This window comes from Vipera ursinii, assembly GCF_947247035.1.
Source record: "Vipera ursinii genome assembly, chromosome: Z".
NCBI classification, from domain to species: domain Eukaryota; kingdom Metazoa; phylum Chordata; class Lepidosauria; order Squamata; family Viperidae; genus Vipera; species Vipera ursinii.
The window spans coordinates 79,432,869-79,457,305 of NC_139517.1; the positions used below are offsets into that span (position 1 = coordinate 79,432,869).

Sequence of the window (24,437 nt, forward strand, 5' to 3'; positions counted from 1 at the left end):
AGTGGCCAAAAATCAAGGTTCTGGTACTATTTTTTCAGATTAAATATTTTATTAAAAGGCCTCAACTGCATCCCAAACTACATTTTCTCCATCACATTTGACAAAATAAAATTCAACTCAGGAAATCTGATGCCTTTAGATTTCTGATCTGTCCTTATAGCAGCCATTGGTCAAGGCCAGCTGGAGAACATTTTACAAGATAACATTTTACAAGTATTTGTGCAGTAGCTGCAATGGTTGGTCTTGGGAATTATATTGTTTCTGCAGCAGAGATGGTCGCAGACTTATGTCTACTCTGAAGTCTAGAATGAATGAACTATACCAGGGCTACGCAACCTTGGCTCTTTTATGACTCGTGGACTTCATCTCCCAGAGTTCCTGAGTCAGCTGACTCAGGAATTCTGGGAGTTGAAGTCCACGAGTCATAAAAGAGCCAAGGTTGCCTAGCCCTGAACTATAAGCTTGCGGAGAACGTTTCTGCCAGCCGGTTGAGGGCTAGTGCTTGTACATGCGCTCCACGAATCCCCCGAATAAAGACAAGCTGAATTCCAGTTCCAATTAAAGGCCGAGCCCTTTCAACCGGAATTATAAAGGGACCTGGATGCGGTTCTCTGCATACCGCTTCAGCTGAATTCGTTTACTAGGTGATGCGACCTCCTGAAACGGCAGCAGCGCAGAATTATGGGCGTTGCCTTCCGCCTTTAAAAGCGCGTGGCGAGGGGGGCTGTTAGGGGTGGTGGTGGTGACGTCAAAGGGGCGGCAGTAATACGGTGACGTTGTTCGGTGGGCGGAGCACCTGCTACACCTCAAAAGGTCTTGGGCGGAGGAGGTTGCTTGTGGAGGGATTGTATCAGGTCGTCTGCAACTTGGGCTTCTCAGCGTGAAGCCATGGTATGTATCCCGGTCCCTTCAAGGAACCGCTGAGGTGGGGAGCGGCAGCAGGCGGAGCGGTTACTGTGACGGGAAAGTATTGGTGTAACGCCCCAAGCGCCTAATGACTGGGTTGTAAGTAAAAGGGTTGGAAGGAAGGCAGGACTGAAGTGTGTAAGAAACCACGACTGAAAGGAAGAGAATGGAAGCTCCTGGTTTGGTACTTAGTCTGACGGGATTGGAGGAGCTACTTTTGCTTTCAGTGCTTTAGTAATTTCAGGTTGGAAAACCCATTAGGCATTCGTCTGGGTTGTTGTGCGACTTTCTCCGTTTATGTTCTTCGCATAGGCCTTTAAAAACTATTGAATCCAAGTTGGCCTTCCGTGTGTGTGTGTGTGTGTGTGTGTGTGTGTGTGTGTGTGGTAAATACCCAATGCAGGCACTCCCAAAGAGGCTAAGAAAGAAATGGATTTTCGAATGCCACACAGCTTAATGGATCTATATTGTACACCATTTTATTTTGCATATGAAGTATATTTTGTCTAGGTTTTTAAGTACATGAAGTTAATTGCCTTACATAAGCTTTTGAAAAACTTTTACAATGTTAACAAGAATCTTTGATGAATATGGTAACCTGTAGACATAATGTTTAAACAAAATAGGACCTAGATAGCATTTGCTCATCTTAAAAAATTAAATATGTTTAGATCTAATCATTCCTTGTATAGGAGGATTCCAGAAAATCCCAGTGCTATAAGTTATTGGAAAATCAGACATATTGACAGAAGGCATTACCTAACAATTTCTGCATTGTTGAAAGAAAATGACCAGTTCATAACTCAGTTTTAAGTAGTCTTGCATTTTTTTAAGTACACATACAATTAAATAATAGAGAAGAGAGTGTATCATTTCATCAGCAATAATTCTTATTCAATACCATTTATCCTTTATGTTCCTCTAAAATTTTTGTTCAGAATGAAATTCTGAAAGAACTTCTAGTACATTTCATCTTAATTTTGAATTGCATGCCAAGGGAAGCAACTGTAATATTTTCGTATAAGAATGATTGGGATTTATTGTTTTGAGGACACATGTTTTCATCAATTTGTAAGCTATCAAGTTTTTGTTCCACAATGATAAGCAGAAAATAATTTCCACTACTTAAAATAATTTAATATCAAATATTTTTCAGTTAAATGTTGTAACTTGAAATATAAGTAGCACTAGAAAATATGAATTAATGATTTTTTTCTTTGTTTATAGAAATTAGATTCCATTTGGAATCCAGATTAAACAGAGATGTTTTGTCATTGGTTGACAGTGAGAAGGTAAAGTGGTTGGTTGTACAGTTTTTAACATACCATTTTAAGTTAGTTATATTCCTTTGAATAAAAAATGAATTGAGTTCCTGGAATTCTTAACTTGATTCAATAATTTAATCTTATAAATTACTTTTTTAATGTTAGGCAAGTACCTTTTGTCAGAAAATATTGGTAGTCCTCAACTTCTGACCACAATTGAGTTGAAAATTTCCATTGCTAAGTGAGATAGCTGTAAAGTGAATCACTGCAGTTATTAAGATAGTAACATGGTTGTTAAGTGAATCTGGCTTCTCCATTGACTTTGTTTCTCAGAAGATCACAAAAGATGATCACATGGTCCAAGAAACTGCAACTGCCATAAATGCGAGCTAGTTGCCAAGCATCTGAATTTTGAACATGTGACTGTGGGGAAAGTTGAAACTTTCATAAGTATGAAAAATAGTTGTAAGTCACTTTTTTCTATGCTGTTGTAACTTAGAATGGTCCAATCTAATTTTAATGCCTTACCCATCCTTAATGTAACATGTCATTACCCTAAGGAAAATGTTGTGTTCTATTTGGTTGCCTAACAATGCTTGTTTGTTTGTTTAAGGTTATGTTTCAAGAAACTACAATTGCAGGCAAGAGCATTATCTGGTGCTGATGCTATAAATGCTCTGCGACCATTCTATTTTGCGGTACATCCAGATTTTTTTGGTCAGCATCCCAGAGAAAGGGTAAAAAAAAATTCTTCTATCTTTTGAGATACAATTCTATGTATTAAAAAAATCTGACTTTTGAACATGCCTAAGACTACACTATTTAATACTTCTGTGTTAACTGAAGTCTGTTTGTACTTAACTAGCAGCTTATTAATCTGACATGAGTATTGTAACGTAGTACTTTCCACGCACAAAACACATGCAAATTCTTTACTATTAAACTATGGCTCATCTGTTTAAAGAGACATCCTTTTCTAAAAGATAAATATTATTCTTATGCCTTTGAGTCAGGCCTTCTACCCCAGTCTACTCTCAGGAAAGTAAGACTTATGACTCCATTTGGTTGAAGGAGAGGAACTTTTACTTAAAGAAATTGGTTGGAGTAAAGTCAAGAGGAATCTGATGTTTCCACACAAAATATATTATTATTATTTATTTAATTTCTATACCACCCTTCTCCCAAAGGACTCAGGGCGGTGTACAGGGCAATAAAATACAACATACAAAAGTTAAAAGTAAAATTAAATTAATTTAGCCCTAACAATAAATAGTTAAAAGTAAACCCAAACCCTTAGTCCAGGCCGGCCTGTTCAAACAACCAGGTCTTCAGATCATGGCGGAAAGAGCGAAGGTCGAGAGCCATCTGGAGCTCAACAGGTAATTGATTCCAAAGGGCTGGTGCGCCCACAGAGAATGCTCTCCCCCTGGGGGCCGCCAGCCGGCAGTCCCTGACTGACAGCACCCTGAGGAGGCCCTCTCTGTGGGAGCGCACAGGACGAAGGGAAGTTGACGCCGGCAGCAGGTGCTCCCGTAAGTAATCCAGGACCCATGCCATTTAGGGCTTTATAGTCATCACCAGCACCTTGAATCTCACCCAGAGGGCAACTGGAAGCTAATGCAGCTCGCGGAGAAGAGGTGTTACATGGGAGTATCGGGAAACCCCCATCACAACTCACATGGCCGCATTCTGCACCAGTTGAAGCCTCTGAGTGGTCCTCAAGGGCAGCCCCATGTAGAGAGCATTGCAGTAGTCTATCTGAGAGGTCACGAGCACATGGGTGACTGTATGCAGGGCATCCCGGTCCAGATAGGGCCGCAACTGGCGCACCAGGTGAACCTGGGCAAAAGCCCCCCTGGCCACAGCTCCTACGTGGTTTTCCAGACTGAGCTGTGAGTCAAGGAGGATACCCAAGTTGCGAGCCCTATCTACGGGGGGTAACACCTCACCCCCCATAATTAAAGATGGAATGAACTGAATTTCCCGAGATGCCGGTACGTACAACCACTCAGTCTTGTCGGGATTAAGCTGAAGCCTGTTCCTCCCCATCCAGACCCGAACTGCCTCCAGGCAACGGGACATCACATCGAGGGCATCACTGGGGTGGTTTGGGGTAGAGATGAAAAGCTGGGTATCATCAGCATACTATATAAAGCTATCTTTTCCTTTCCCACTCTCTGCCCCCATAACCAGTCTTCCTAGTCAGCCAATGCAATGCCAATAAGATGCTTTGAGAAACTCTAAGGTGTCAAACTGCTTACAGTCCATTCTCAGGACAAGCAGCGTTGAAGATCCTGGTACAAGGATTGTTTGAAGTTTCAGCAATAGCACCCAATAAACCCCCTCCCTCCTTCTTAATGACAGGATATCAGCAAGGCGCAGGATGGTGATGGTGGACCTGACCTTTCAGGATATATACATGTATTTACAGATCAAACTGATTGGAGGAATCAGACTGGTGTAAGAATGAAAGCACCAGGCTAAAACCTGGGAGAAACTGGAAGACCATGAGTTCTGATCCTGATGTATGCATAAAACCAGATGGGTTACTTTGAGCCACTTCCTCTCAGCCTTAGGAAGAAGAAAATGGCCCTGAAAATATTACCAAGAGCACACACTCAAAAAGAACTTGGATATGAGAACAATATTGCTTACTTATAATAAAGAAATTAAAATGTATGCAGTTAGTTGGAGCTTTCTGTAAAACAATGTTCACTTGGAATTTGGCTGACCCTAACCTTAGATTTAGAAAAGCTATTCAAACTTGATTTTTTTTTTGGCAGACTTGAAGAATGGAAATTACATCATTTGGAGTTTTTTTTGGCAATTTGGCAATAACTTCTTTATTTGATTGGTGCTGCATGATAGTTATATGGTTTTTGTTAGTTTTATGTTGTTTGAATTCTGTATATTTGTTTAGGTATAAAATCTCATAGATTGGAGTTAGCATATAATTCTACTAAAATAAACATGTAAAAAACATAAGTAAGCAACATTTCATTAATTGAATGATTGCTGGGATTCTTTGGCACAGGTGAATTTTCTTCATTTATCATTGAAATAATGTGTTACTTTTTACCTTATTAGATATTATGCAATATTCTAAAAAAATGCACCACATATCTTTTCAGTGTAATTGAAAAAAATCTAGTTAATAAAAGTATTTGATCATGTGGAATATATTCTATTAAGCAAGGTGGTTGTAATCTGTTTCTTGGAATGTTATCTGCTTTAATGTAACCAGCCTCTGTGTTTGGGTATTTTGTTATTTTCAGGAAATCAATGAAAATTCTCTGAAAAGATTAAATGGGTATTTGGAGAATCTCCAAAAACCAGGTTTCAGATCATTTAAACCAACTCAGCTCACTTTTTATGTACGAGAGAGAGAACAAAGCCCTTCCAGTGTCCAAGAACCATTTGATGCTGCAGGTAATTTTAACATTTGGAATTTTACTAAATCACTGACAGATTATGGATAATTGACACTCCTCTGGTATTTGCAAAATTTTTACATTATATGCTAGGACATCTTCAATATAGCCCCTTAAAGGTGCTGGATCAAAACAATAAAATAATTTCCTTCTATATCCATGGTGACTTTACTATTCCTTTTGTCAGTATATAAATGCAATATATACACGTAGTCCTTGACTTATAACCACTCATCCAATAACTGTTAAAAGTTACAATGGTGCTGAACATATCTATGCCCCCTCCCCTGACTTACGCATCCCTGCACACCCTCCCTGATCTGCATGGCACCTCTCAGGTAGCTCCATGTACCTTTCCTGACTTCCTCCACATCCCTTACTCCATTCCCTACCAGCAGCTACTTACTTGCCTGCTGGGCTGAAATCTGCAACTTTGTGCTGGCTTCACCACTGACTTTGATTGTGGAAAGCCAGCAAGAAGTTGCCTAACCACTTTGGGATTCAGTTAACGATGTCAACCAGGTCTGCAGGGATTGATATTGCTAAGCTATGCAGTCAGACTTTACACTGCTTAGTGACAGAAATTCTAGTCCCAATTATGGATATAAATCGAGGACTACCTGTAAAACTGCATAATATCTTGCCTGATTTAACAGTAGGAGATTCACTTGAAACTAAAAGTTACATACAGCCTTGAACTTCCAAATGGTACTTTGGGGCTTAGCTTTTTTCTGTTATTAATATTTTCCTTGTGAGGGCCAGCTTTGTACAGTGGTCAAGGCATCAGGGTAGAAACTGGAAGACCATGAGTTTCATTTTCATCACAAAGTTACCCAGTTGGGTTATCTTGGACTAGTCACTCTCTCAATCCTAGGAAAGAGGCAATGTGAAATCAGTTCTTAAAAACTTTGCCAAGAAAACTACCGAGATTTATCCAGGCAGTCTCTGAGAATCAGACATGATTAAACAAAAGGAAAAAATCCCCGAGAATGCATAATTGAAAATCACCTTGGGGGGAAAAATAAGATATTCTTCTCCAATCTAGTGTCCTTCATGGTGTCTGAGTTTTATAGGAGTTTCAGCTTTAAGATATCTTGAATGCACCAGGTTGGTGAGATTGCTGTAAATGATTAATGTCCAGTTTGTTTGTTTTATTCCATTTGTATACCATTTAACTGACAACAGAATTATAGAAGGTTGCAAAATACAGTAATGGATAAATTATGACTAAAATGGATAATTATTTTGAAATGTCTGTACTTAGGTTTATATACAGATAGCAGCTTTATTTAGAAGGTTAATATGTTGCCACACTCTTATTGTGCTGTGTGGCTTACATAAAAACACTGTACATTTATATATTTTTATCAAGCTCTTGCACATCAAATATCTGACCAAACATAGTAATTATCAAAAATAAGGTTAGTAAAGCTCTTCATAGGAAAATCTATTGCTGTCAGTCTTGGTACAAGTTCTTCTGAATTCAGGAGTGTATTCTCAGTAGAAATCAGATCTTTATAGTAATCTCAGGTTTAGCATTATGATTAACTAACAATAGAAGTTTACTCTCCAGCTCTGATTTGAATTGTCTGTTTTAAAGCAAGTACAGAAACAATATAAATGCTGCATTCATTTAACTATAATCTTGTTCTGTGCCTTTCATAGGATTTCGAACAGTCAGTTTTACTTTGCACACCAGAGATTTGTTAAGCACAGTGTTAGATATCCTGAACTCCTGCAGTTTATCTACGGATCATGTTCAAAGCTTGAATGGCGGTGCAAATGCTCAGTCTGCTCAGGAAACCAAAAGAATGTTTCACAGGCCTATTAAATGGGACAAGACATACTACTCTTTTACTGGATTCAAGGATCCTGAGGAAGAACTGGAGCAAGCCCAGAGGATGGAAACCACCCTGAGGTAGTGATGTAAAAACATCTCAGTTGACTTCTTTACAAACTATTCTGTTTAAGGCAGAGATCTTTCCCAGCCAATTAGCCCATTGTCTTTCTTTGACCATGCACCTTTAGATTTTAAACTTGATATCAACAAACTACACAATTTCTGCATAGAAAATATGTCTTCACCTGAGTCAAATATTTTTATATCCTCCAATTTTCAGTGCAGAGAATTAGAATAGAATAGAATAGAATAGAATAGAATAGAATAGAATATCTTTATTGTCATTGTGTATCTCACAACAAAATTAAAGTGCTGTCCACAGTGCACACTACACATTACTAAGAGACACAAGTAAAAACATACGTTATATTCAAATATCCTTCACATTCTATTCACCATTGCGCTGCCTCTAATATTGCACTTCAATGTTGCACTATACCAGAGGTAGGTAACCTAAAACACTCAAAGAGCCACTTGGACCCGTTTCCCACCGAAAAGAACACTGGGAGCCACAAAACCCGTTTGACATCTAAAATGAAGATAACCCTGCATATATTGTTTTTTTACCTTTATGCTATGTATAAAAAAAACTATAGTGTGCTGCATTTATGAAATCAGTGAACTGCTACAAAGAAAACAAATTTTTATTTCTGCATGCAACAAAAGCATTTTGAACTCCCCCCCCAAAAAAAGACGCTGGGTCGAAGGTTACTTTCAAATAAAATACTCAAATGTCTATTTGAGTCCTCCTCGTATTTATGAAATAAAAAGCCAGTGCAAACTATAAAAACTACAAACAGAAAAGTAAAAAAAAATTGCAGGGGAAAAAAAGGACAGGAGAAAGTGGGGAAAAAAACCTTTCTCCTTCATCCCAACAGGTAAAAACAATTTTAGTAGCGTATCTACTATCTTTAAATACAGCATAATTATCCGCATACCTCACCTCTTAAATTAAAACAAACATCAAAATATTTCATTAAACGTTCCAGTAAGGACAACCACATATATTCCTTTCTCCCTCCCTCCCTCTCTTTTTCCCTCCCTCCTTCTCTTTCTGCCTTAGTCTGCCAGTCCTCTTCCCCCATTCTGTGTGTGTGTTTGTGTGTGTGAGAGAGAGAGGGGGAGAGAGAGAGAGAGACTTGCACTTCCCTTCTCTCTCCCTCTCTCTCCCCCCCCCCTCTCCCTTTCTCAGATCTTCTGCTCACCTGGCAAGCTGGCTTCACGCTGCTCTTGGACAAGCGGACACACATTCCTATTGGGCTGGCTCTCTTGCCTTGCTTTCTGCTGCTTCCTGCTTCCTGTGGAGACGCAGCAAAGGTAGGAGCCCTGCCCAATAAGCTTGTCAGCTTCTCCGAGAACACCGTGTGTTACACAGAAAGAGAGAGAGAAGGAAAGCGCAAGTTTCCCCCCCTCTCTCTCTCTGTCTCTCTCTGCAAACTGGTAGCCGCAGGAGAAGGCTGGAAGAACCGCATGTGGCTCCAGAGCCATAGGTTTCAGACCCATGCACCATACAGTAGTATTTCATATGGTTACAGCTCTGGGATAAAAACTATTTTTCAGCCTATTTGTCTTTGTTTTTATTACCCTGCACCATCTGCCAGATGGTAATAGTTCAAAAAAAGAATATCCGGGATGAGATGGATCTTTAAGAATGTTTTGAGCTTTCCTAACACAGGGGGAACTGTACAGTTTGTCGGGGGGGGGGAGGAAAGGGCAGCCAATAGTCTGGGCGATGGTAATGACCCTCTGGAGCGCTTTCCTATCTGCAGTCGGTAAACCACACACCAATGCAATAGGTTAGAATGCTCTCTATGGAGCAGCAGCAGAAAGTCACCAGCAGTTTTTCATTCAGCTGTTGTTTCCTGAGAAGTCTCAAGAAATATAATCTCTGCTGGGCTTTCTTAACCCATGCTATAACATGAGCACTCCAGGTGAGGTCCCCCCTTTATGTTAACACCCAAAACCCTAAAGCTGGCTACTTTTCACATGGAAAGTGAAGTGAAAGTGTTTGCTTTTTAGATTTAAATTTCTTTAAAAATATATACATCAAACAGGGATGCGTTTTCATTTAACATTTCATGAATAGAGAAGAGTCTGTATGAGAAAATGCTGTAAAGAAATATAATCCCTCTATATGCAATAAATGTAGCATTAGAATCAAATGCATGTTTACAACTAGATGGGGACTAGAGAATCTTGGGGAGAGGGTAAAGGGTAGCTGACTTGTATGCACAAAAAAAACCTACCGTATTCCCAGTTCAGTATTATATAAAGGCAATTCTGTACTGGGTCTTAACTTTATAACATATATTGTTAGTGCGCTAATATCCATTAGATATTCTTCTATTCCTTCATGATTTTTAACTTACATGAGAATAGCAGACTCCCAATAATAATGTTTTACTTATATATTGTGCTGCTAATTTTTAAATGCAGTGGTAATCTGTATTTGTTTCTTACCACCTCTTACCCATGTAGTTCCTGGTTAGATAATAATGAAAAAAGTGCCAAGAAGAAGCTAAAGGACAGCTTACCACTCAGAAAAGAATTAGATCGTTTGAAAAGTGAACTGTGTCAGCAGTTGCAGCTCTCTGATATTAGGTAATACATTAACTTTTTGAAGAAACTTTATATATATAAACTTTTTATATAGGTTTCAAGATAAATAAGAAAAATAGACCTAAAATAAAGGGGCCCTAGTAAATACATTTTAAATTATGCTAAAACATGTGATCTATTCAATATAATTATATATAAAGTATGCTAAAAATAGTTCTTACTTTCAAAAAATGCATTATTTGTATCACAAGTGCTTTTCCAAGAAATAATTGCTTTCTCAGTTTTTCTGTAAAGTAGTGGATACAATTTTTATGTCATGCTTATAATGCTCCAAGTATTTTAAGTATTGTTTTGTTTCTCTTTATTTTTATATGTATTGCATAAAATTAATTATACAACATCTAATGTTTTAGTAAAAATACTAAAACACAAGACTATTCTTGAGTACAAACTACTAGTTCAACAACTTCTAAAGGAAGTTGTTTCAAAAATGCATTTTTCCCCCTAAATTGAAATTAGCCTATGACCAAGTTTTCTCGAGGGTTCACAGGATTTATTGAAAGGGTATATTGTAAATGTAGCTTTTATATTTTGAGGAATTTATTAAGAAAATCCATTAAGGTAAGCAAACTGCTTTTGATTTCATCACATTTCTTAGCAAGTTACCACTTGATAGGCACAAGGCCATCTCCTCCTCTTCTTTCTGCCAATAGAGTGATTTGAGGTTAATAAGTACTGAAATGGAATATTTTTTGTACTGCACAGATTACAGCCTAAATTTACTCTAACTTGACTTTTTCAAGCTGTAATGAAGTATTTCTGATTACTATGTTCGCATTCTGTTTAAAAGAGAAGTGAATATATTGACAGTATTTTTCTTTCTTAGACTCACAGAGGCTTATAGCCTAGACTCTTACTGGCAGAACATCATCAGTTTATGAGAAATCCCTTGCATTGAATAGAAAAAAAAAATTCCATGGTGTATCTTCATCTTCTTCTGTAAAGCAGGATCTTACCAAACAGTTCTCTTCAGTCTTTTCTGAAATTGCACAAACCAACCAGTTTTTAGCACTGCTCAGACCAATTTAGGTTGGGCGCTCTTTCTTAAAACTATAAGTTTTCAACAGCCATTGCTGTCTAGATCTACTTATACATGCTGCCTGCCATTATTTATTTATTTATTTGTTTGTTTGTTTTATATACCGCCCTTCTCCCGAGGGACTCGGGGCGGTGTACAGAGCAACGTATGTATACAGTTAAACAATAGTAAAAACAAATGAACCCCAAGAGCTGTCAGGCCAGGCCGGCCTGTTGGAACAGGTAAGTTTTTAAGTCGCGCCGGAAGGTGCGAAGGTCGGGGGCCATTATACCTATTCTATCAAAGTTCTAATGCTTATTCTTCTGTCCTTAGTTTTTAAGTACTTAATGTCAACCCAACAGTCCTTCCTCTTTGTACAGGAACATTTTCATCAGGAAATCTGTTCTATATTCAGCTTCTACTTACCAAGTCATGTAAAAATGTTTTGAATGTCTGGGCAGATGAAAGAATAGCCAGCAAAAGCCATCACTGAAAAAAGTGTTTATATTAATTACAGATAGTGTTTTCCAAATATGTTTTTTTAAAGAAAGTAGCCTTTGTTATTATTTTTAACAAATGAAACAATTTTTGAACTGGAGAAATTTAGGCTCAATCGTTAAATCTTTTTGGTACCTTCAATCAGTTAGTATTTCTAAAGTAACTGAGGATTTTTAGAAGCTAAAATGAGATCTGTGAACAACTAGAAGCAAACCAAGTCATAACTAACAGCGAGCACGGATTTCTTAAAAACAGATCATGCCAAGCCAATCTGATCTCATTCTTTGATAAAGTAACCAAACTAGTAGACCAATAAAAGGCAATGGATGTGGTATACCTAGATTTCAGTAAGACATTTGACAAACTTGAACAATGGGCCAAAAAAAATGAGTTTCAGTGTGGAGAAAAACAAAGTCCTACACTTAGGCAGGAAAAACCAAAGGAACAAATAACAGATAGGGCGAGATCTGGCTTGGAGGCAGTAACTGTGAGAGGGACCTTGGAGTCCTGGTGGACAATCACTTAACTATGAGACAGCAGTGTGTAGCAGCAACCAAAAAAGCGAATACAATCTTGGGTTGTATAAACAGAGGCATAGAATAAAGATCATGCGAAGTATTAGTCTCACTTTATAAAGCCCTAGTAAGACCACACCTCGAATACTGCAGCCAGTTTTGGTCACCATATCACAAAAAAGATGCTGAGAGACTGGAAAAAAATCACAAAAGATCAACTAAGATGATCAAAGGCCTGGAGACCAAAACATACAAAAAACAGCTGCGGAACTCTCAGGGTCGCTTGAGTAGTGCAAATGTGTGTGGAGCTTTTTTGGAATTGCTGAAAGGATTGTATTGTAGACTGGAGATAGATGATGTATCCCTCCCCATTTGTTGAGAGAGAGTTGTTCAATTTTGTCACAGATGGCCTCTTTTAAACCCAAGACTACTAAGGCAGAAGCTTGTCCATCCAAGGATAAAACACCCAGATCCAAGCTGAGTAACACGGTATGTGCAGTAAGACATGTGCAGATCTGTACATTGGGGAAACAAAACAACCACTTCATAAACACATAGCACAACATAGGAGAACAAATCCATCAGGACAAGATTTAGCAGTCCATCTGCATTTAAAAGACAAGGCCACTGTTTTGAAGACAGCAAAGTCCACATTTTGGACAGGGAGGACTGCTGGTTTGAAAGAGAGGTCAAAGAGGCCATCTATGTCAAAACTGAATGGCCCTCTCACAACAGAGGGGGAGGGATATGACATCTATCTCCAATCTACAACACAGTATGTTCACAAGTTCCAAGAAGGCTCCACATCCATTTGCACTACTCAGGTGACCCTGAGGACACAGATAAGTTTCCAAGTGGCTTCAACAGCTCTCTAAAAGAATGCAAATGACCAGCTGTCTGCAAGGAATATAAATCCTTCCATTTGCCTTCCATTTGGCAGAGCTGAAGAAGCTTATTGAATGAGAAGCAAAATGTCTTCAAGGAAAAACAAGAAAGTCCAGTTGCCTTTTGCAAAAGCACCTTTAGGACATCCAAGTGTGATACATTTTCTTGTATTTGATGCACTTAAGAAAAACCTCCAGTATTTAATAATGAAATGTTTTTAGCCAAAGTTTATACATTTCTATTTAGGTAGTGAGTACTATTACATTCCATTAGCTTACTTTTTCAGTTTTTCAATAATTAGTTCAATCCAAAAGCCTTTTTAGCCCTGTACTCTCTTCTCAACAAGGCCAGCAACTATAATCATTTAGCAGGTAGCAAGATTTTACTTTGTGAAATGCCTTCTATCTGTAATATCTAAATTATAGTATAAATAGATAATATAAGTCAGGGGTAGGCAAACTAAAACACTCAAAGAGCCACTTGGACCCGTTTCCCACCGAAAAGAACACTGGGAGCCACAAAACCCTTTTGACATCTAAAATGAAGATAACCCTGCATATATTGTTTTTTATCTTTATGCTATGTATAAAAAAACTATAGTGTGCTGCATTTATGAAGTCAATCAACTGCTACAAAGAAAACAATTTCTCTCTCTCTCTCTTTTCTTTTCTCTTACTCTCTCCCTCCCTCCCTCCCTCCCTCCCTCCCTCCCTCCCCAGAGCCACGGCTTGCCGACCCATTTTATAAGTAGTAAATATACTGATGCAGAAAGTTATAGCTATGGTCTAATTCATTATTGCCATTTAAATAAAAGCAAACTGTTCCTAAACAATCACTTAACTAATTTTTTCTCATTTTTTAAGTTTCCTGTTTTCCATTTAGATTTGATAAAGAAAGTGTATGATATATATGAAATTGGAATTGTTTACATTGCAGTGGCATTTTAAAGTTGTTTTTTCAATCAACTATCAATATCACGTTTGGCTGTAAAATGTTCAAATAATTAAAATTTTGAATTTATTTTTTTTAGGTGGCAGAGGAGTTGGGGTATTGCTCATCGATGTAGCCAGTTACATAGTTTAAGTCGCTTAGCACACCAGAGCCCAGAAGCACCTAAGAATGCTAAAGGTAAATTTTCCTGTTGCAATTTCCTTTAGTTGTAATTTCATTAACAAAAATAATTCAGAACATTAAGCTAATATGAAGCATATTAACAGCAACCTAGTAAATCTGCCAGCTTTCCTTCAAGACAGAAATTAGAGTGCTATGTTTGTCCTAAAGAAACTCAGTCTTTATACACCTGTAAGCAGAGTTTTCCTCAGCAGTTTATCTTAAATTCTAATAACTAAGAATATTCCTTACTATGGTCTTAAGCTCTTTGTCTAACTTAGAACACTTCCACATGGCACTATTTGTACTTCTTATTTACACTACTAATTCCTCAGCAATGTTGATTGTTTTTCTCTTTTGCTGACTTTCAAATTTTGGAAATAGATAGAGAAGCTTGAGCTAATTAGTTTCCTTCTAGTTAACCAACAGAGTACAAAAAAATAATTTAATTCAGTAATCTAACTTTGGAACAATGGCAGCTCCTAGAATAAAAAATATATCTTTGCCCCTGCTCCATAGAGAAAGAGGATTGAAATACTATTTTATCTTCCCAGCAACCCATATTTTTATGTATCATGTACACATTTGACTCATTTTGGGGGAAAAATATGTGTAATCAAGAAAGTTTCATTCTCTAGCTTACTTGTTCCCTTTTCTGTGAAATGACCATTCCCATATCCACCCTGATCTATGATAGAGATTACAAATTTCTCTTTCCAATAGGACAAACGGTGATATTTACAGACCGCTCAGGAATGAATGCAACAGGCTATGTTATGCTAGGAACAATGGATGTTCATCACCATTGGACAAAAGTAAGATCTGGAAACTGAGTTAATGTTTTTTTCTTTCAGTATTCAGCACATGAGTCTCTCTGTCTGTCTGTATCTGTCTGTCTACCTACCTGCCTACCTATCTTTTGCCTTATTTATTACCTGAGATTTTATGCATTACACACACTAGAAGGCTTTCATCTACCACAAAAACACACAAAATAGTCACATAACCAAATAATCATTAATCTCCCTTCTAAACAACCACTCCCACTTGATAACTCTTCAATTACAATGGCATTCCCTGCACAGAATGCTCTCTGAAATATTTATTTATAGAAAGCAAGAAAAATCACACCTAGATGCATAAAATTGTCACCTAGAAATCTTAATAATAGATTGATAAATTAGTGTTTATATTTACCATTTAATATGTAAAAAATTAATAAGTGGAAGCTGATTGAAATTAGTTTCAATGTATCTCTTAACCTGGTAAGGGGGGCAGTGTTGGGATGCATATATTTTTTGATTGGCTTCTGAACTCTTCCCTTGCTTCAAAGGAAAGCTGACATATGCATCAGCACTTTAGTTAATTGCAAGTATGACTTCTCATGTTTCTGCACATTAATATTATTTGGGGCACAAATAATATAAGAACTAAAATAGCAAGTAGAGTATAGTAATACTAGTGACCCCTGTCTATATTGTTTATTTTGAAAAATTACACCAGCTTTCTCCAATAAGTTGCCAATGGGTAGAAGTGAAAATTGTACAGCAAATTCTGGGCAAATTGTATTGAATATATAACAGTGTTCACTATAGTAACAACTGAAAAACTGGTGTGTACATTTTTAAAAAAATAGTTTAATGCTGAGATATTATTTAAAATTGTTTAGTTTGGAGGATTGAAAGTGTTTAATCCTGTCATGAACTTTTAAGAAAATGTTTCATTTTGTGCAGATTTTTGAGAGGTTGCCAAGTTACTCTACACTTCAAAAAAAAGTGCTGTTTCTAGAGGAGCGCATTAGCCAACTTTTGGGAGGCATACAAATAATATATATTGAAGAGCTTCAACCAATGTTGACAATTGAAGAGTATTATTCTATTCTTGACAACTTTTATGATCAAGTCCATAGTAAGAGACTTCCATTTCACCCTAATAGTCTGCGTGGATTGCAAATGATTCTAGAAAGGTGTGTATCTAAAGAAGTAGATATTGTTTCCCAAGTTTATCTTTAATGGTAGTTATGTTATAGTCAGTTGATTTTTCTGAAATACTTACTTTGGCTAAGATCGGAGCACTTCTAGGGGTGGGGAAATGGTGGGGGAGTGCTCGAACATAAGGACATTTTAGTTTCTGCTGTTGGGTATAGTTGCTGGAAAAGAGACATGTGCAGGAAGCCACCTAATGTGCTTAAAGGGCTGAATCTCATGCTTTGAGAATGGTCCAGTCTTCCCAGGCTGCTCTAGGAGTAATATGTTCTAATTTATTTCCAGTCCTGAAGCATAATTTAGGAAAAAAAACCCAACAATAACATTCTATTTTAATTCAGGAGATTGCCCCAAACTATTGTTGTTGTTGTTTTTTTAAAAAAAAACCTGTGCTTGGTCATCTGGTTTTTTTTTCTTTTCTCCAATTAATGTAGTTGCACCCTTACTCTTGGTGACAAGCCCCTGCAATTCCCTTGATAAAATTTTTGAAAATGACTTTGCTGTAACTTCTTCCTAGGGCTAAAAGTACCTAGGGATAAAAACATGAAGGCAAAATCACCTGGCTGATTTGCATGCTTAACATGGGATTAGAATTTACTGTGGTATCTCAGATTCTAATCCAGCATCTTCGACACTATACCAAACTATATCTCCTTTGACTGCGTGCATTATAGTCATGCTGCTCCAGTTCTGTAAAGTAGGAATGAACTGGTCATTTGCGCAAGGAGAAAAAGTTTCAATCCAAATCACTTTCTTGGATTTCTTGGCACTACTTTTTACAGTAGCAACTTCCTAACTAACCAAAACCCTTTTTTCTTAAATCTGACATCATGTCAGAGATATCATGCCAAACAGTTCAGGGAGTAACCACCAGGTCATAATTCCCTTTCCCTGTCCAAAATATATTTTTATTTAAATTTTCAGGATATCTTGATATTTTATTAAGAACAGGTTTTTTTTTTCAGGATTGGGTTATCTTATAATTGTTGACAAATGAATATTCCTCGCTTGTCTTGTTTTTGTTTTTGTATCCAAACTTTACTACTTGCTTCCAAAGTGTTTCCAGAATTTCCAATATCATTAACAGACCTGTCATTTTCCCATTATTACTCAGTGTCTCCAGCTAGAAGAGCAGTCTTTTTCTTTGCCTCCTGTGATCTTGTCACTCATCCTTCATGCTGTGATTGGGATGACTGATTGTGGTCTGATTACAAAGATCTCTCTGAATAAAGACAGACCTTTCGATCACTGAACCAATTGTTGTTCTTTCCTTTCTAACATATCCTTTTACATAAGCAGCAAACATTTTTGTTCTGTTTGATGTAGCTATTTGCAATAAAATGAAACTTCAGAAGTTAACATCAGTACAAACTTAATGGAGTTTTGAATCAAGACGAGATTGATTAGTATAATATTTTTCACCCTCTTTAAATGGCAGCCTGATCGTGGCATAGCTTCATTGGAAAGTATTTCTGCATCATCTTTTAGAGTGTTTCATGTGAAATGCTATAGCTATAATCAGAAGGAAATTTCTTTCCTAACTTTTTTCCTTTTTCTTTCTCTCTTTGTCATTCTCGTTTTCTGTCATACACACAAAATATACAGTACCTGCATGCATGCACATACTATTACTTCGGTGCTGTGCTTTAATACTTTACATTCATTTGAAATCACAGGAGATCTCTACTGTTATTCACGTTTTACCTAAAACTTTATTTAAAGCTGTTAAATTCATGAGTAAGATCAGTCTTAATCTGGAACATCATATTTGTCACCCAGTTCACTATATCTGTTTCCATTGCTTCATTTCCTACAAATGCATAGCCGTTATATTATTTCAGGTTAATTCTTTATGTTGATTCCCTGCTTCAGAAGACTTATGTGCAAAGCAAAATATTTTTAAGGTGATATATTTTGGAAAATAACTCAAGCAGCAAGAAGTTCTAAAAGGAATACTTAGCATGTGATCCACAGAAATCAATTCAAGCCAGCTTCCCATTTTCAAAAAGAAATGCCTATTTTGTAGAACAAATTAACTGTATGTTAGCAGGCAGTTTTGTAGTTGGGGACAAATAGACTAATTAATTTTATTACAAGCTTGAAGACATATAATATTAAAGGCATGGCTATATCACAAGACACATTTTGAAAGACATGTATGTGTTGAAAATTGGCAGAGTTCTAATATTAGGCTTTAAGAAATTCTTATTAATTTTCTGGGTATCACAAAATTATTATTATGGATGGGATATCTGCGACCATGATTCACTTGGTTTTAGGCACATCATCAGAATATTAGAAACTTAAAGCTTTTTTAATAATGTGTATATTTCTGTTCTTTTCTTTGCTTGTTTAGATTATTTATCAGACTACTATTAAGCTTATTTAATAAATGTCACTGATTAATCAATGTGCATTTGTGACTGAATTTAGGAAAAGTCTTCAATAAATAAAGCTTCAGATTTCTTTATATGGATTTCTATTGCAGAGCTTCTAAAAAGGATGATTTCAAAACATTCTGGCATTTTATATGCTGAATAATTATTTTAATTAAAGTCTTTCCTGCCTCAGATCTTTTCTTAAAAAATAGAGCAATAAAAACCATTCACTTAAAATGAAGGAAGAACAGGCTACAAATAAAAATTAATGTAAATCATTTAAAAACAATGCATTTTCTACTACTCTCTTATACAATACTTTTCAAACCACATTCTATAGACTGGAATAGTTAACAATACAAAAAACTCTCTAAAGAGTGGAATGGAATGGAATGGAATGGAATGGAATGGAATGGAATGGAATGGAATAATGAGTTTGAAGGGAGCTTGGAGGTCTTCTAATCCAACCCCTTGCTCAGGCAAGAAACCCTATACCAGGGGTAGGCAACCTCAGCTCTTTTATGACTCGTGGACTTCAACTCCCAGAATTCCTGAACCAGCCATGCTGGCTCAGGAATTCTGGGAGTTGAAGTCCACGAGTCATAAAAGAGCCGAGGTTGCCTACCCCTGCCCTATACCATTTCAGACAAATAGTTGTCTAATCTCTTCTTAAAAACTTCCAGTGTTGGAGCATTCATAACTTCTGGAGGCAAGTTCCACTGTTTAATTGTTCTGTCAGGAAATTTATTCTTAGTTCTAAGTTGCTTCTCTTCTTGATTAGTTTCCATCCAATGCTTCTTGTTCTGCCCTCAGGTACTTTGGAGAATAGTTTCACTCCCTCTTCTTTCTGGCAATACCTGAGATATTGGAACATTGCTATCATGTCGCCCCTAGTCCTTCTCTTCATTAAATTAGACACACCCAATTCCAACAACCGTTTTTTATACGTTTTAGCCTCCAGTCCCCTGATCCCCTTTTTAGAGTCTCAACATCTTTTTTACATCATGGTGACCAAAACTGGATGCAGTATTTGAAGTGTGGCCTTACCAAGACAGTATTACTTCATGTGATCTTGATTATATCCCTCTGTTAATGGCAGCCTAGGAGTGTGTTGGCTTTTTTGGCAGCTGCAGCACACTTCTGGCTCATATTTAAGTGATTGTCCACTAGGACTCCAAAGATACCTCTCATAGTTACTACTATTGAGCGAGGTACCACCTATAATGTACCTGTGCATTTGATTTTTCTTGCCTAAATGTAGAACCTCACTTTTTCACCATTGAATTTGATTTTGTTAGATAGAGCCCAATGTTCAAGTCTGTTAAGATCCTTCTGTATCCTAAGCTTATTTTCTGGAATGGTGGCTATTCCTGCCAGTTAGATGTCATCTGCAAATTTGATGAGTTCTCCAGCTATCCCCTCATCCAAATCATTGATGAAGATGTGGAAAAATACTGGGCCTAAAATAGAGCCTTGAGTTCCTTTAGGATAATTGTTTTCTCTTATTCCAGAAATAAACTGGTAGAAGATAATTCTTTCCGTTAGGGTTACGAAACTATTCTGCATGTCCTAAAATACACATGATATGAGATGAACTTCCATCCTCAACTTTATAGTCTTCTAATACAGGGCTTTTCAACCTTTTCACCCATTGTACCACTTTTAGGATATGGCAACATACGAGTACCACTAGTTGCCTAGCAAGGTGTCAAAAACTTGATGACCAAAAAAAGGAAAAAAGTGATGAAGTACAGGTAGTCCTCGACTTACAACAGTTTGCTTAGTGACTGCTCGAAGTTACAATGGCACTGAAAAAAGTACCCCACAAGCCACAGCTGGGCAAGACACCTGCCTGCCTGCCCGGTGGCGCTCTTCCTCCTTTCTGAGGTTTTCATTGTTGTGAGCATTTCTGCTGAGGATTGGCAGCGGGGGTGGGGTGGGGGGTGTTTGGTTTTTATTCCCCCCGTTTGCTGGGTGGTTGCAGCAGGTTTTGGTCACTCCACTGTGACCATCATAAATATGAATCAGTTGCCAGGCATCTGAATGTAAATCACAAGACTCTGGAGATGCTGCAACATTCCAGCTGATTGGTGCTTCTTCTGGGCTCAGAAGCACTAGGATCAGCGCCGAGCTCCAGCTGGAGCCTGGCGGTGATCCTGGCGCTTCCACTCAGCCCTGACAGCCCTGCAGTTCCAGCCATCTCTCGCTCAGGCTTGTGCGATGTTGCCACCAGTTCAGCTCATTCCCCTCCCCCGCTACACTTTTCTAGGATGGTCGTGTACCACCTGCCAGGTGCCAATGTACCACAGGTGGTACCCGTACCACTGGTTGAAAAGCCCTGTTCTAATATGCAAAGCAGACTTGGAAGTTAGAAAGATTAAATGATAAATACAAAAGACTGCTAATTATGAAATCAGAGCTGCTATAATGTGCTAGGTAAATAAGAATCTTTTAAAATATTAAATGTAAAATCTTGGGGTGTAACTTGTTTAATATTTTTAATTGAATGGAGATTATATTGCTATATTATGTTAAATCATTGTATATTTCCCAAAATTTCTAAAGCTCATTTTCTTTTGAGTTAAGCTTATTTGATATGAACATTACATAATTTGGATACAAATAGCAAGATCAACTTGTTTGTTCTTTTATGCAGTGACAGATATGCACCAAATCTTCATGAACTTGGTCACTTCGTCATTCCGGTAGTGTGTGATCTAGTAGCTCTCCAGTGGTTTATCATGGACAAAACTCAACAAGCAAGAGAAAAACTGAAAAGAAAGGAAGAGTAAGTATTACTCAAAACAGACATTCCACTCTACTTGATAACTTGAGAGGTTCCAAGGCAACACTCCATAAAATAAATATTATTCCACAAGATTCTCTTGCACCCAGACGTTTCTTATGCTATTGAGTTTTAACTTATGGGGTAGTGAACATACATTTAAATGTATATACTTATTATGCAGATACGCACATATAAATCAGATTTTAAGGGAATAATAAACTTCAGATGTAGTATTAATTTAAATCAGTATTAGCAGTTGTTAAGCAAACCTCTCAAATTAATCATAAAATTGAATTTGAATTGGCAAAAAAATGTGGAATAGAAGACACTTGAGAAAGTACTTGAAAAGATAACGTGAAATAACTTCAACTGCTGTATATTTTTATATTCCCTTAAATTCGCCTTTGATAGAATATTCTGCATCTTCTTCTGTTTTTTATAAGATTAAGCTGTGCATGGAATGTTTAAAATTTCAGGTTCATACTGCTAGAAAAGGAGCTGATCAAGGCTACCACAGAGAAATTTTGTCTTCAACGGCTATATAAAGAACCCAGTGTTTCCAGTGCACAAATGATTCATTCATGCAGCAAGCTACTGGAAGAATCATTGCCATATTTGCAAGGTATGCATCTCTGCATTTCCCACTTCTTTTCTGTTCTTCAAGATGGAGACCTCTGCATCCCTTGGAACTGGAAAAATTGAAAGTAAATGGTACTGTATTCAATGTAAAAGAGAAAGGTTATTTATGCATTAGTATAAATTACTAAATTTAATATTTTCCAAAATAAATTATGAACAAAAATTCCATGCCAGTATTAGGAAGCAAGGCATAGTATTTCCCTGGATTTTTCTCCTGTTCAGAATTTTGCAAAATATTATGTGTGCACTTTTTTTTTTTTTTTTGGCAAGACAATATTTTTAAAGGGCGATGAATTTCTCCACTAAGTTGCATATGACTGGATTTCAAGCCTGTAATGAAACTATGTGGTGGGAAATTAGGTACACAAACTTTGAATGTAATCCAAGAAGCACACAGATGTGAATCTTACATGTGAAAATATATATATTCCCATGTAATACATGAACATATGGATTTCAGTATGCACAAATTGCGTTTGGAGAAGTGTTCTCAGAATGAAAGATGGTAACTGAAATTATTCTGTGGTGCATATGTTCTCCTTGAGAATAAATATTTCTGCAACACCCTAGTGATAAATATTACTGATATACTGTATTTATTTTGCAGAATTATTGTACACCTTGTTTCAGAAGATTTTTGTCTGTTGAAATGTTTTGTTCATTAGATCTTGCACTTTATATTTTTTCATGTAAATAAAAGTAGTTCTGTATATGGTCAGTTCTTTCTGAACATGAATTTTAAGCATTTCTCCTTTTGATTAAGATAGTAATATGTGCTTCGTTATGGGCACCTCAGTAGATATTCCTGGGTGGGACTTTTAGGTCAGTTTACCTCATGCCTTTACAGAGTGCAGCCACTGGGCAGTCTTATTAGCTTGCTGCCATTCAGTCATATATTTTCACATCTGATCCAGGTTGATTAGCCCTAAGAAGCCTTCTGGGCAGCCTTGATATACTTATATGCTACTTCATCAGTAATGTGGACGTATTTCCTTACAGAATCCATCTGCATATATGATTGATGCTGTGTAAAAGGTACTTGAAGAAAAATATTTTAGGACTCACTATGGCAGAGGAGAAATCCATCTGTGCTAATTGCTAGGCATGCAAGCTAGTGAGGAGGACCACCTTACACAGAAGTTCCCAGTGTTTGGGACTAGGGTTGGACCTGTGGGAAAAAACAGCATGCTGACCACATGTTTTATGGTGTTTAGAAAGATCATTCTTTCCCAACTGAGTACTGTATCTTTCAGACACAATTAACATCCTAACTGAGGTTGATAGAAATTGTAGGCCACTCAGTTTTGCACTAAGTTGGGAGAGGCTGACATATATGAATAATTCACAGGTGACCCAATTATGGCCCTGCAGATTTTTGCATTTCAGTTCCCATCAACCCCTGCTCCCCTAGCCAGTGTACAAAGGTGATAGGAATAAACATCTGTGTTACTTAGAGTCCATAGATTGATCATTCCTAGATAGTCATATGTATTAGATCGATAGCAGCCTTACCAATTGATTTTGCTAGCATGAAAAGAGAACCAACAGCAATTGATTGCTAAGAGATTGTGACATACTTGTTCTTAACTGAGTTTATGTATGTCTTACCTAAAAACAAATTGTATTTGAGTAGGCCACACTATTTTGAATATTATTGAAGTCAAATGTTAAAGTTGTTTTAATTTTAATATTTTCAATAACTTTCATAAAAATGCATTTTACAAGTTGTCTAAAATGGCTGAATATCTTGATACAAGACAGATGTTAGTATTAATTCCTAAAATGATGGAGTACCTTTGTCCTAAGTAAAAGCTGTTGATCTTGCAGATTCTGAAAAAAACAATCCTAAACTTTGGGTACATCTTTTATGGTTATCTGATGTTAATAATCTGAATCCTTACTGACCTGTGCCAAAATGTTTAAATCACTCATAATGAGATATCTGTGTATTCTAAAAATAAAGCAGAATCTTAAAATCATATGAGTGAGTATGCTACTTTTTTATGGCTGAATGGTCTACAAGGAGAAAGTCTCGAAAAATAATGTAGCTAAATTTTACCAGAATTGGGTCACTAATAAAGGAAAATTAAGTCCTGAGTATTATTTGACTCCAGTTTCAAGTTACAGCTTCAGGTCAAAATTGCATCAAAATAATTCAAAATTATGAGGGGGATGCGCAATTATGCTCCATAACTTTTCTACAAAATGTGACATAGCAACGAGAATGGTGCCACACCAATCATAAATTTATCTTTTTATTGATACCAATAACATAACTTTCCATTCATTTATTGGTTTTTCATGTAACATTTTCATGCTTTTTCACTCTGCATGAAATTCCACTGTTGTAATCTAGAGCCCAGTAGCTCTGCCTTGCTCTTAGGCAATTCCAAATCCCTGACCAGGTCATTTAGTTCAGGGCTTTTCAACCAGTTGTACGGGTACCACCTGTGGTACATTGGCATCTGGCAGGTGGTACGCGACCATCCTAGAAAAGTGG

At 37.1% G+C, this 24,437-nt stretch overlaps 1 protein-coding gene across 2 annotated transcripts; it reads left to right on the forward strand.

Annotated features, from left to right (window-relative positions):
- Window positions 1-797: 797 nt before the first annotated feature.
- On the forward strand, window positions 798-23,851 carry TCAIM (T cell activation inhibitor, mitochondrial). Of its 2 annotated transcripts, XM_083378557.1 has the most exons (11): window positions 798-891; window positions 2,134-2,198; window positions 2,785-2,908; window positions 5,447-5,600; window positions 7,268-7,520; window positions 9,981-10,103; window positions 14,068-14,165; window positions 14,871-14,962; window positions 15,881-16,113; window positions 21,167-21,298; window positions 21,775-23,851. In XM_083378557.1, exons 2-11 carry the CDS (start codon window positions 2,170-2,172, stop codon window positions 21,998-22,000), a joined length of 1,464 nt encoding a protein of 487 aa, XP_083234683.1. In that variant the 5' UTR covers window positions 798-891; window positions 2,134-2,169; the 3' UTR covers window positions 22,001-23,851. The 2 variants fall into 2 exon arrangements, with proteins under 2 accessions (XP_083234683.1, XP_083234684.1); XM_083378558.1 differs by lacking the exon at window positions 9,981-10,103.
- Window positions 23,852-24,437: the final 586 nt, after the last annotated feature.

What these genes read in the sequence shown, in the direction of transcription:
- TCAIM (XM_083378557.1), top strand. Translation starts at nt 2,170, where the DNA reads ATGTTTTGTCATTGGTTGACAGTGAGAAG. An exon ending in CATTGGTTGACAGTGAGAAG is followed by an intron (nt 2,199 to 2,784) that starts GTAAAGTGGTTG and finishes TGTTTGTTTAAG; the next exon opens with GTTATGTTTCAAGAAACTAC. An exon ending in TTGCAGCTCTCTGATATTAG is followed by an intron (nt 10,104 to 14,067) that starts GTAATACATTAA and finishes TATTTTTTTTAG; the next exon opens with GTGGCAGAGGAGTTGGGGTA.